An 11,163-nucleotide genomic window follows, 5' to 3' on the forward strand; every position below is an offset into this window, starting at 1 on the left:
GCCCCCCGCGCCGCCCCCGACTCCGCCGGCGTCCTCACCTTCACCTTTGGCGAGTACACGGCCGAGGAGCTCTGCGTCCGGGCGGCCAAGGCCTGTGGCGGGGACGGCCCCATAGGGACCCCCGGCTCGGTCCATCGCCGGTGCCACCCCCGGGACCAGAGGACCTGGGGGGGGACATGTAGCCCGGCCATGCAGCCCATGCCGGGGTTTGGCTGCGGCCGTGGGGCCGGCGGTGGCACTGCCCTCGCTCTGTCCCCAGGCGTGCTGCCCGTGTGTCACTCCCTCTTCGCCCTGGCCACYGAGGATCTCACGTGCTGGTTCCCCCCCAACCACCTCTTCACCGTGGACGACTCCCGCAGCCAGGTGGTGGTGTACCGGATCAGGTACCGCCGCGGGCACCACGGCCAGCCCCGCTCCCGGCCCCAGCCCGGCCGGCAGGGCTCCCTGGGGAGTCTCTGATGGCTGATAAGGGCTGTGCACGCCCAGGCTCCCGGGGACAGAGCTGAGCCCTGTCTGCCCTCCCCGGCAGGTTCTTCTTCCCCAACTGGTGCGGGCTGGGACAGTCGCACCGGTTCCAGCTGATGAACGACCGGGCCAGCGCTGTCCTGGACTACCCCGTCATCGATTACCTCTTTGCCCAGGTGAGCCCTGCCAGGCTGGTGTCCCCGGACGCCCGGGTGTGCGGGGCGAGGTCTCATGTGGCTTCTCGAGTGTGTCRTACGTGTTAACCTCAGCGCGGCAACGCCCTTCGCTGCGCCTGGCGACGTGCCACGCTCCTTCCCGGCCCCTGCGCCCACGCGCTCCCCGGGGCCGTGACGCCCGCAGGACGTTGGCTCAGCTGGAGCTGCCCGCCGGGTTTGGGAGCTGGGGTGGACACACGGGCAACCCAGCCGGGTCCTGCAGCACCCTCTTTTTTGGGAGCCCGGGTTACGGCATGCCACGCTGGGCATGGGGTGCCCCCAGGTGCTGCAGTGGGGGCCGGTGTCACCCCTGTGCGGTGCCTGACCCAGGGACGGAGCTGGCTTTGCTCTCACCTGGGCACTGGCAGGAAACCAGAGGGAGGATGTGACTCACTCGGATGCCAAGGCACGGCGCTGGGGCCGGGGCCAGGCAGGGCCGGCATTGACACTGGCAGCCCCGGAGGCCACGGCAGTGGCAGGCTCAGCAGGATCTGCCCTGGATGCTCCCATTAGCCACGGACTCGTGCATGCACCGAGGGGTGCACGTGCTCATGCATGCACCGAGGGTCGCACGTGCTCAGGGACTGCTGCGTGCTGGGTTGGACCGCGGGGCGAGGAGGGTGCTGGGGCCGGCAGGAGGCCCCGGCTGAGCCGCCCCGTCCCCAGTCCCGCAGCGACTTCATCGGCGGGCGCATGGAGGTGGCGCTGAGCCTGCAGACGCAGGAGGAGTGCCTGAGCCTGGCGGTGCTGGACATGCTGCGCATCACCAAGGAGAAGCAGCAGAGCCTGGAGGAGACCTTCAGCTGCGTCAGGTGAGCCGGGGGCGGCGCGGGACACCCGTGGCGGGGACCAGCCCCGTTCCCCCGCCTCACCCACCACCGCCCCCCCCGCAGCTACAAGTCGTGCATCCCCGAGGGGCTGCGGTGCCAGATCCAGCAGCACAGCTTCCTCACCCGCAAGCGCATCCGCCGCCRCTTCAACAAGTCCCTGCGCAAGATCGGCAGCTGCCAGACGGACGGCCGCTACCTCAAGCTCAAGTACCTGCTGGACCTGGAGCGGCTGCAGCGGCGCTGGGCGGAGGAGAGCTTCCGCGTGCGCTCGCCCGGCGCCGGCGAGCGGGGCCCCGCCGCCGACATCGCCATCCACGTGGCCGGCGAGAGTGGCGTCTCCTGGAGCTGCGGCGGTGCCGAGGTGCGGGCGGGWGGCGCAGCTCCCGCGGGCTCCCACGGCCCCGGCTGAGCCGAGCGTGGCGGGGGGGATGGGGGAACACCAGGGCGGCGCGCGGAGACCAGCCCCGCTCCTCTCCCCCTGCCCCGCAGAGCCGCCAGCACTTCTGCGACTTCCCCGACATCGCTGACATCAGCATCAAGCAGGCGAGCCGGGACAGCAACCCCGTGGAGAACCGCATCGTCACCCTCACCAAGACGGACAACCGGGTGCTGGTGAGCGCGCGGGGGCCGGGGGGCCGCGGGGAGCCCCAGCAGGGCCTCGGCCCCGCTCACCCCTCGCCTCGCGCAGGAGGTGGAGTTCCCCACGCTGCGGGAAGCCCGCTCCTTCGTGGCCCTCATCGATGGCTACTATCGCCTGACGGCAGACGCCCACCACTACTTCTGCAAGGAGGTGGCTCCCCCCCGGCTCCTGGAGGACATGGAGAACCAGTGCCACGGGCCCATCAGGTGGGTGCCGGCGCCCGCCCGCGCTGCCCCAAATCTCCGGGCAGCAGGGTGCAAAGCAGGAGAAATCATCTCAATAGCAGCAGCACCAGACCGGGTGCTCGGGTGCCTGCTGGGCTTGGGGAGACCTGGGAGGAGGGACATGCAAGGCAGGTGGCCTGCGGGACCCCTCGGATCTGCCCTGGCTCGGCCAGCCACCGACTCCTTTGGCGGGATGGGAGCCGTGCAAGGGCAGCTTCCCCCCACGCCCGGCACGGCACCGACCCCGTCCCCACTGTTCGCAGTTCCGAGTTTGCAGTGAACAAGCTGAAGGTGGCGGGGAGCCGCCCGGGGCTGTACCTGCTCCGCCGCAGCCCGCAGGACTTCGACAGCTACCTGCTGACGGTGTGCACCGAGGTGAGACCCGCGCCGAGGGGATGCCTGGGCGCCTCCAGGGCTCCTCCACTCCAGCGTCCCCAGGCGGTCACCTAGAGAGGGGAGGGAAATGCAGGGCAGAGCCCCGGTGCTCGCTGGCACGGTGCCGGGACGGCAGCAGCGATGGCCCTGGCCACCCTCTCTCGTGCGCCGGGGGCTGCCCAGGGCGCCTGCGTGGGGGGCGAGGGGGAGCCCTGGAGCCCCCGCCGCTGACCCTGGCTCTCGGCCCCACAGATCCGCTCCAGCCAGGACTACAAGCGCTGCCTGATCCGCAGGGACGAGGACGGCAACTTCTTCCTCTCGGGGGTGGCGCGGCGGTTCTGCAGCCTGCGGGAGCTGCTGGAGACCTATGGGCGCTGTGGGCTGCAGGCTGACGGCGCCCGCATGCGCCTGGCCGCGTGCTGCCCGCCGCAGCCCAAAGGTGACACCCGCCGGGGCTGGGGCTGGAGCCAGGGCCGGGCGAGGGGAGGGGAGGGCTGGGCACGCCAGCGGCACCACCGCAGCAGTGTGACATCATGGGGCGAGCTGTGTGACATCACAGCTGGCTGCATGATGTCACAGTGGGCTGTGTGATGTCACAGAGCAGGCTGTGTGATGTCACAGTGGGCTATGTGACATCACAGTGGGCTGTGTGATGTCACAGTAGGCTGTGTGACTTCACAGAGCAGGCTGTGTGATGCCATAGAGTGGGCTGTATGACATCACAGTGGGATGTGTGACATCACAGTGGGTTGTGTGATGTCATTGAGCAGGCTATGTGACAGCACAGCGGGCTGTGTGATGTCACAGCAAGCTGTGTGACATCACAGAGTGGGCTGTGTGGTGTCATAGAGTGGACTATGTGACAGCACAGTGGACTGTGTGACATCACAGAGCAGGCCGTGTGACATCACAGTGGGCTGTATGATGTCACAGTAGGCTGTGTGACTTCACAGAGCAGGCCGTGTGACATCACAGTGGGCTGTATGATGTCACAGTGGGCTGTGTGATGTCACACTGCCTGCTCCTGCTGCCGGTGTCGTGTCCGGCATGTCCCGGCGCGACACCCAGCCCCTCACCGCCGCTCTCCCGCCCCAGAGAAGTCCAACCTGCTGATCGTGCGGAGCGGCTGCCCCCGGCTGCCCTGCTCGCCCTCAGCCCCGCGCCGCAGCCTCACCCAGATGATGTTCCACAAGATCAACCCCGAGAGCCTCACGCAGGTATGGGGCAGTGGAAGGGGGCACCGGCGGGACGGGGTGCAATGGGGAGGGACCCCTCGCCCCTAGCGTCCCTGCTCTCGTGGCAGGGCGAGAGTCTGGGCCAGGGCTCCTTCACCCAGATCTACAAGGGCATCAAGCGGGACCAGAAGGAGGACGAGTACTACCAGACCGAGGTGGTGCTCAAGGTCATGGACAGCAGCCACCACAACTGCTCCGAGGTGAGGCAGCCCCCGCCCCGTGCTGCAAACCCCCATGCATCCCCCGCAACGCCCCACACCGGTTGCTCCCGGGGGTCCTCCCTGTGGCCTCAGCTTGGCCTGACACAGCCTCTCGCATCCCAGTCCTTCCTGGAGGCCGCCAGCATCATGAGCCAGATCTCCCACAAGCACCTCGTCCTGCTGCACGGCGTCAGCCTCGGGAAGGATAGTGAGTACCATGTCCCGGGCACCGCAAGACCACGCCACGCTCCCCGCAAGGGCATGCATGTGGAGGCCTGCCCGCCCTGTCTGCCCGCAGGTATCATGGTGCAGGAGTACGTCAGGTACGGGCCCCTGGACMTCTACCTGAAGAAGAACCAAGGCGAGGGCAAGGTGACAACAAGCTGGAAGCTGCAGGTGGCCAAGCAGCTGGCGTATGCCCTCAACTACCTGGTGAGTTGCCTGCTGGCGCAGCTCCACGCGTCGGCACCGTGCAGTCAATGCACCCTGTGGCTCCCACGTGTCTGAGTCCTGCAGCTCCCGCAGCCTTGTCCCGTGGCTGCTCCATGTGCCGTCTTGCAGCTCCTGTGCATACGTATCCCATGGCTCCCACCCATCCGTCTCCCACAGCTCCCATGCATCTGTGTCCTGTGGCATCCCAAGCCCTGAGCCCGGCAGACTGGAGGCAGAGCCTGGGCTGAGCATTGGGGCAGTTTATCCCTCCTGGAGCCGGCTCACCCCGTGCATGGGGCTGGGGGCCAGGGCAGGGCTGCAGTGACGGTCCCTCTCCTCTCCCCAGGAGGACAAGAAAATCACCCACGGCAACGTCTCCGCTAAGAAGGTGCTGCTGACGCGGGAGGGGGACGTGGCCAGCGGCAGCCCCCCCTTCATCAAGCTCAACGACCCCGGAGTCAGCGTCACCGTCCTGGCCAAGGAGAGTGAGTGCCCGGGCTGGACGCAGGGGATGGCGGCGCTGGGGGACACCAGGCTCCTCGGCGCAGGGCTTGGAGGGGGGCATCAGGGCCCAGCCGGCGGGTGCTGAGTGGGGCCGTCCCGCTCTCCCCAGTGCTCGTGGACCGCATCCCCTGGGTGGCCCCCGAGTGCGTCAGCGACCCCAAGAGCCTGGCGCTCCCGGCCGACAAGTGGAGCTTTGGGGTGACCCTCTGGGAGATCTTCAGTGGTGGCAACATGCCCGTGAGTCTGCTGGAGCCACAGAAGGTGAGGCTGCACCGTCCCACCGGCTGCCCCATCCTGCCAGCTGTGCCGTCCCGACAGCTATACCGTCCTGCAGTGCTCACCAGCCTTGGTGCAGGGTGGAGGTGGCTGCGGGAAGAAGCAGTAAATCCCCCCCAAACATCATCTCAAGCCTCGCATCCCGTAGTGTTTGGGTGATGCCCAGGGTGAGGGGTTCACGCAGCTTCCCAGGGCCTGGTGAGAAGAACCGGGGCCAGGCACCCTGCAGCATGGCTCAAGCACCCTCTCCTGTGCCTGCAGAAGCTGCATTTCTACCAGAGCGGCCTCCAGCTCCCTGCACCCAAGTGGACTGAGCTGGCCACCCTCATCGCGCAGTGCATGGACTACCAGCCCCAGGGCCGGCCCTGCTTCCGTGCCGTCATCCGCGACCTCAACAGCCTCATCACCTCCGGTGAGCCCCGGGCAGCTGGCGGTGACGGTGGGGTCCTGGCTGCCTGGGGTCCATGCTGCCTGGGCCGCCCTCATCGCCTCACCTCCTGCCTCCCCCAGATTACGAGCTGCTCTCGGACCTGTCCCCCAGCGATGTGACACACCGGGACAGCTTCTGGGGGTACGAGCATGTCACCATGCGCCACGACCCCACGCTCTTYGAGGAGCGCCACCTCAAGTACATCTCGCTGCTGGGCAAGGTGAGGGCCGCGGCGGAGGGGGCTCGGTGTGGATGGGGKCCTGGGGGTGCCCGGCCCCGCCGGGGAGCTGCTGCACGGCCTCGCAGTCCTGCCAGGCGTCCCCAGGGCTCAGCAAACCTGACTTGGGGCTGAGCTTGCTGCAGGGAGCCCCCTCGTGCACACCCGTGCGCAGGGCGTGCAAGGCTTGGTGCACGAGTTTCTTGCTCCTCCCCTCTCACGGTGAGTTTAGGGGTGTGAAATACCCCCTGCCTGGGGGGGGCTGCTCTGCCCTGCAAGGCTGGGGCTGCTCAGAGATGCTTGGCTTGTACCYGCTGCCTCACCTGCACGTGGGATCGATGGGAGAGACGTTCCTGCCCTGGGCACGGGGACGCGGCGGGGGTCTCCCCGGCAGCCTGTGCCCCCGACCGCCTGCCTGGCTCTCCCTGGCCAGGGCAACTTTGGGAGCGTGGAGCTGTGCCGCTACGACCCGCTGGGCGACAGCACTGGCGAGCTGGTGGCTGTGAAGAAGCTGCAGCAGGACTCGGCCAAGGAGCTGCGGGACTTCGAGAGGGAGATCCAGATCCTGCACTCGCTGCAACACGACTTCATCGTCAAGTACCGCGGCGTCTGCTACAGCCGGGGTGAGCGTGGCCTGGGGTGCCCTGGGGCGGCAGGGCACGGGGTGCCGTGGGGCAGCATGGGGTGGCATGGGGCAGGATGGCCCCGGTGCTCAGCACCTAGCTCGGGAAACCCCCCCGGGAGACCCCTCCCCATGGCACAGCCAGCTCTGGAGCTGCCGTGCAGCAACGCTGCCTGGACCCGGGCCGAAGGGGGCATCYGTGACGGATGTGCGTGCCCCCAGGGCGCCGCGGCCTCCGGCTCGTGATGGAGTACCTGCCCAACGGGTGCCTGCGGGACTACCTGCAGAAGAACCAGCACCGCCTGGACCACAGGACCCTGCTCCTCTACGCCTGGCAGATCTGCAAGGTGGGACCGCGGGGGCACGTGCCATCTGCCCTACGCTGGCCGGGGAACGGGGTCCTGCTCTCCCAGAGGTGACCACAACTCACGCTGGGGTTTGCAGCCGAGCTGGGAACATCCCCATGGCCAGCACGCGGGCCTGGCTGGCCCGGCTCCGCGTGCGGGTCCCAGCGAACCCAGTGCCTCCCGCGCAGGGCATGGAGTACCTGGGGGCGCAGCGCTGCGTGCACCGCGACCTGGCCAACAGGAACATCCTGGTGGAGAGCGAGACCCACGTGAAGATCGGGGACTTCGGCCTGGCCAAGCTGCTGCCGCAGGACAAGGACTATTACGTGGTGCAGGAGCCCGGCCAGAGCCCCGTCTTCTGGTAAGGGTGAGCGTGGCCCCAGGGACGGTGCGGCACCGCGGCCTGGCCGGGCTCAGCGCTCAGCACCTTCCTGCCGGCAGGTACGCGCCCGAGTCCCTGGCTGACAACATCTTCTCCCGGGCGTCCGACATCTGGAGCTTCGGGGTCCTCCTCTATGAGCTCTTCACCTACAGCAATAAGAGCAAGAGCCCCTCCGAGGTGAGACCCCCTCCAAGCCCCAGGTTTGGGGGTCCCGCTGCCCCCAGAGCGAGTGGCCCAACACCTGCCCCCCGTTACCTTTGGTGCAGACTGCTCCGCTCGCCCGCAGCGCTGCATGGGCTGGGTTAATCCCCAATGGGGCCGAGGTGCCCTCGTGGCCCCAGGCTCTCCTGCCTCCATCCATCCGTCGCTGYTCAGCCGCGGGGACCTGGCAGCTCGGGGGATGCCGGCCCCGGCTGGCCCCCGGGCRCCCCGACCTCACGGCTGGTCCCGGCACCCGCAGGAGTTCCTCCGCATGATGGGCACCGACAAGGCTGCGCAGATCATCTGCAACTTGCTGGAGCTCCTGAAGGACAACCGGCGTCTCCCAGCACCGGCGGGCTGCCCCGTGGAGGTGAGCTCCCCTCGCTGGGGCGGCGGGGCACCCTGGGGTGCTGCCCCGCTGCCCGCTCACGGCCCCCCCCGCCTCGCCCCCAGGTCTACACGCTGATGCTGAGCTGCTGGGCCTTCGCCCCCGGCGCCAGACCCACGTTCAGCGAGCTGGCGCCCAAGATCGAGGCGCTGCGCGACGGCCGCAGCAAGGCCCGCGGGTAGCGGGCGAGGGGCCGGAGTGAGGCTGGGCACCAGCGGGGCCGGACACCTCCCTCCCCGGCACGAGGCGGTGACAGATGGACACATGGATGCAGCGATGCTCCAACATGCTTTAGCGGCTCCGGGCATGGCGGCAGGGCTGGGCAGCGAGGGGTGTCACGGCAGCAGCCCACGGTCCAGGGCTGGCCCGTTTCAGGCAGCGCAGAGCCAGGGGCACCACGGAGCCGGGCACAGACACGCYGAGCCTGCGCTGGCATCGCCCGCTGCCCCTGCAGCTGTCCGGACCTGCCTGTCCCAGCCCCAGCGCTCACCCTCCCACGAGGACCAGAAACTTCCCCATAACCCCCCGGCACGCGATGGCAAACGCTGCTTTTCCCGCAAGGCGGGTGTCCGGGGCTGGGGCGAAGGAGCGCGCTGTGGCTCGCCGCAGCAGGCACACGAGCAACGGCACCACCGCTCGGGCTTTAACCTGGCGCCTGCCCCCTTTCCACCCAGTACTGCCGCAGTCACAGCTGGACTTGGCCAATTTCAATTAAATTTTGGTAGAATTTGTCAATGGGACAAAGGCAAGACAGAGAGGGAGAGGGAGAGGAGCCCCACGYGCACGCATTCCCCCCCCCCCCCCGAAAGAAACTCTGCGGCATGAGCTCAACCCTCCTAATAGCCGCAAGCGAATCCCTTCGGTGTGGGGCTGGCTGGCAGAAGGGCGGCAGGTCACACTGGGTGCAGCTGTGTGAGCAGCACGTGCTGGTGGCCGACAGGGCTGGGGGGGGGCCGGGCACCGTCGAGCCACGGGGCTGCGAGAGAGCAGGGTGGGGGCGAGCAGGCTGCGGGGTCGCAGCCGAGCATGGGGCCCCCACGGCGCCGGCACGCACCGCGGCACAGCGAGCTCCATGTGTGCCCGTGACAGCCGTCCCCGAGGCCGAGCAGAGCCGGATGAGGATCGCGAGCCCCGCGGGGGGCCAGGTGCACGGCCAGCCACAGGGAGGGGGCTGCATGGAAGGACCCTCCTGGGGGTTTCGCTCGCCCCCATCGCTCCCCATGGAGCAGGCAGCAATGCTCCAAATAAAAGCATGTGCAGACGCCCCCCTGCCCAGGCAGCCCCGGTTCCGCGGGAGCAGCCACATCCCCCCCAGGAAGGCACGGGACCGCACGCTCTCGTTTACAACACGCGCTCGTTTATTCTCACGCCGGTCTCGCTGTGCAGCGGGAGGGCAGAGCCCGGGGCCAAGGCGGGCAGGGACCCGACTCCGGGGGCAGGCTGGGCACGCGGAGGCGCTCACCGGACAACGCTGGACGCCTCTTGGCGCACCCAGGAGCCCCCGGCACAGCCCGGCACCACGGAGCCCCGGGAGCGAGCACCGCCGCCGCCGGGCGCTCAGGTGCTCGGGTAGATGCCCACCATCCTGCCGCAGCGCAGCCCGGGCTCGCGGATGGCCTGCCACATCAGGGCCATCTCGTAGGGCGCGAAGCGGTGCACCAGCAGCAGCTCCCGGTAGTAGCAGGGGTCGAAGGGCTCGGCCCTGGAGGGCACGTAGATACCCGTGGTCCGGATGCCGCTGTGCGAAGCCGGGGCCAGCCCTGCCTTCTCCAAGCACATGCCCAGGTAGACGTCGTCGATGGGGAAGAGCTCGATGTCCCGCGACTCCCGGTAGATGGTGCGGGCGGTGAAGCCGGACATGACCATCCCGCCACCCCCGCAGTAGGGCGGGTACCGCTCCGAGGCCATCACCTGCGGGGGCACGTAGTACTTGCTGCCCTTGCTGCGGATRGGGCCCACGTTGGTGATGAGGTGGCCCACGAAGAGGTGCCCGTCCTCGGYGCTCAGCGCGAAGCGGACGACGTTGTCCGTGTTGACAAAGACGTCGTCGTCCCCGTTGAAGACGAAGTGGACGCCAGGGCAGTTCTCCTCCAGCCAGGTGTGGAAGAGCACCTGCTTCAGTGTCAGGTTGAAGAAGGTGTCCCGGAAATCCCACTGCAGGATGTCGCCGTGCTCCCGCTGCTCCAGCTGCAGCAGCCGGTTCAGTTTGGGCGCCTCGGCGCTGCCGGGGGCCACCCCGCAGAGGAAGAGCCGGCGGACGCGGACCCCCGCCACCCACCGCTCCTGCCCCCACGTCTTGCGGATCGTTTCCCGGCGCACATAGTTCTCCGGCGAGGACTTGATGGCCAGGAGGAGGAAGATGCCGGGGGACCGTGCCGGCCCCCCACACTTCCCCGGCACGTCGAGCAGCGGGGCGAAAGCCCGGCAGTGCTTGTAGCGCAGGAAGTCCTGCACGTGGCCGGGCAGGGTGGCGAAGCCGGAGATGTTGTGCACCGAGGCGTTGGGGGTGCAGGGTGCAGGAGGCTCGGCCRAGGGTGCCGGCAGGCCGGCGGCGGCGCTGGGGCTGGGCTCGGGGCTGGCGGCAGTGCTCAGCCCGAGCCGCTCATCGCGGGACAGCAGGTAGCAGAGCCCCAGCAGCCCCACGGCGCCCAGGCCCCACAGCTCCAGCCTGGAGAGCCACTGGGACATTTTCTGCAAGAGAGGGGGGGAGCGGGGCTCAGCTGGGCTGGTGCTCTCCGAAGGGGAGGGGACCCTGCGGATCCCCCCGTGCCGGTGATGACTGCAGAGGCCGAAGGCTCCCTCCTCGCTGGAGCAAGCCCTGCTTTGCCCCCGCAGCCTCTTTGCCTCAGGAACACCGGCAACAGCCCCCCCACCCCCGTTACCTGCTCTCCGGCTCCTCCTGAGGATGTGGCCGCTGCGGAGGGACCCGAGCATGGCCCACGGGCTGCTCCCTGGGCAGGGATTGCAAGGCAGCCCCGTGCCCGAGCCTTCCTCCCGGAGCCCGTCCTGCAAGCCCGGGGGCCCTGCTGTGGCCGGGGCACGCGGCACAACCTGCCCGCTCGGCCTCGCCACCGCTCCCCTGCTCTGGGACCATCCCGGGATGATCCTGCCTTTTCTCCCACCTCCCCTCCCGCCCTTTCGGCCCCCAAAGCCTCCCTGAAGGGAGGGATGCTCCAGCGC

At 68.9% G+C, this 11,163-nt stretch overlaps 2 protein-coding genes across 2 annotated transcripts; one reads left to right on the forward strand and one right to left on the reverse strand.

Annotated features, from left to right (window-relative positions):
* Positions 1–6: 6 nt before the first annotated feature.
* Positions 7–8,714, forward strand: JAK3 (Janus kinase 3; the record flags this gene model as incomplete). Its single annotated transcript, XM_026064860.1, has 23 exons — positions 7–97; positions 260–383; positions 530–641; positions 1,347–1,492; positions 1,574–1,871; positions 2,000–2,122; positions 2,199–2,356; positions 2,638–2,749; positions 3,002–3,188; positions 3,845–3,966; positions 4,053–4,184; positions 4,308–4,392; positions 4,483–4,616; positions 4,963–5,101; positions 5,230–5,381; positions 5,658–5,808; positions 5,907–6,046; positions 6,477–6,666; positions 6,888–7,012; positions 7,201–7,373; positions 7,454–7,571; positions 7,855–7,965; positions 8,049–8,714. Coding segments are annotated over 23 exons (3,240 nt in total), but the record flags the coding sequence as incomplete, so codon positions are not given.
* Positions 8,715–9,338: 624 nt separating this feature from the next.
* Positions 9,339–11,076, reverse strand: B3GNT3 (UDP-GlcNAc:betaGal beta-1,3-N-acetylglucosaminyltransferase 3). The gene is made up of 2 exons (XM_026064831.1): positions 10,866–11,076; positions 9,339–10,674 (listed from the first exon to the last, which is right to left on the reverse strand). Exon 2 carries the CDS (start codon positions 10,669–10,671, stop codon positions 9,541–9,543), a length of 1,131 nt encoding a protein of 376 aa, XP_025920616.1. The 5' UTR covers positions 10,672–10,674; positions 10,866–11,076; the 3' UTR covers positions 9,339–9,540.
* Between the last annotated feature and the right edge of the window lie 87 nt (positions 11,077–11,163).

The sequence above is a fragment of the Apteryx rowi genome, unplaced genomic scaffold (genome assembly GCF_003343035.1).
Source record: "Apteryx rowi isolate R43461 unplaced genomic scaffold, aptRow1 scaffold_220, whole genome shotgun sequence".
Classification (NCBI taxonomy): Eukaryota; Metazoa; Chordata; class Aves; order Apterygiformes; family Apterygidae; genus Apteryx; species Apteryx rowi.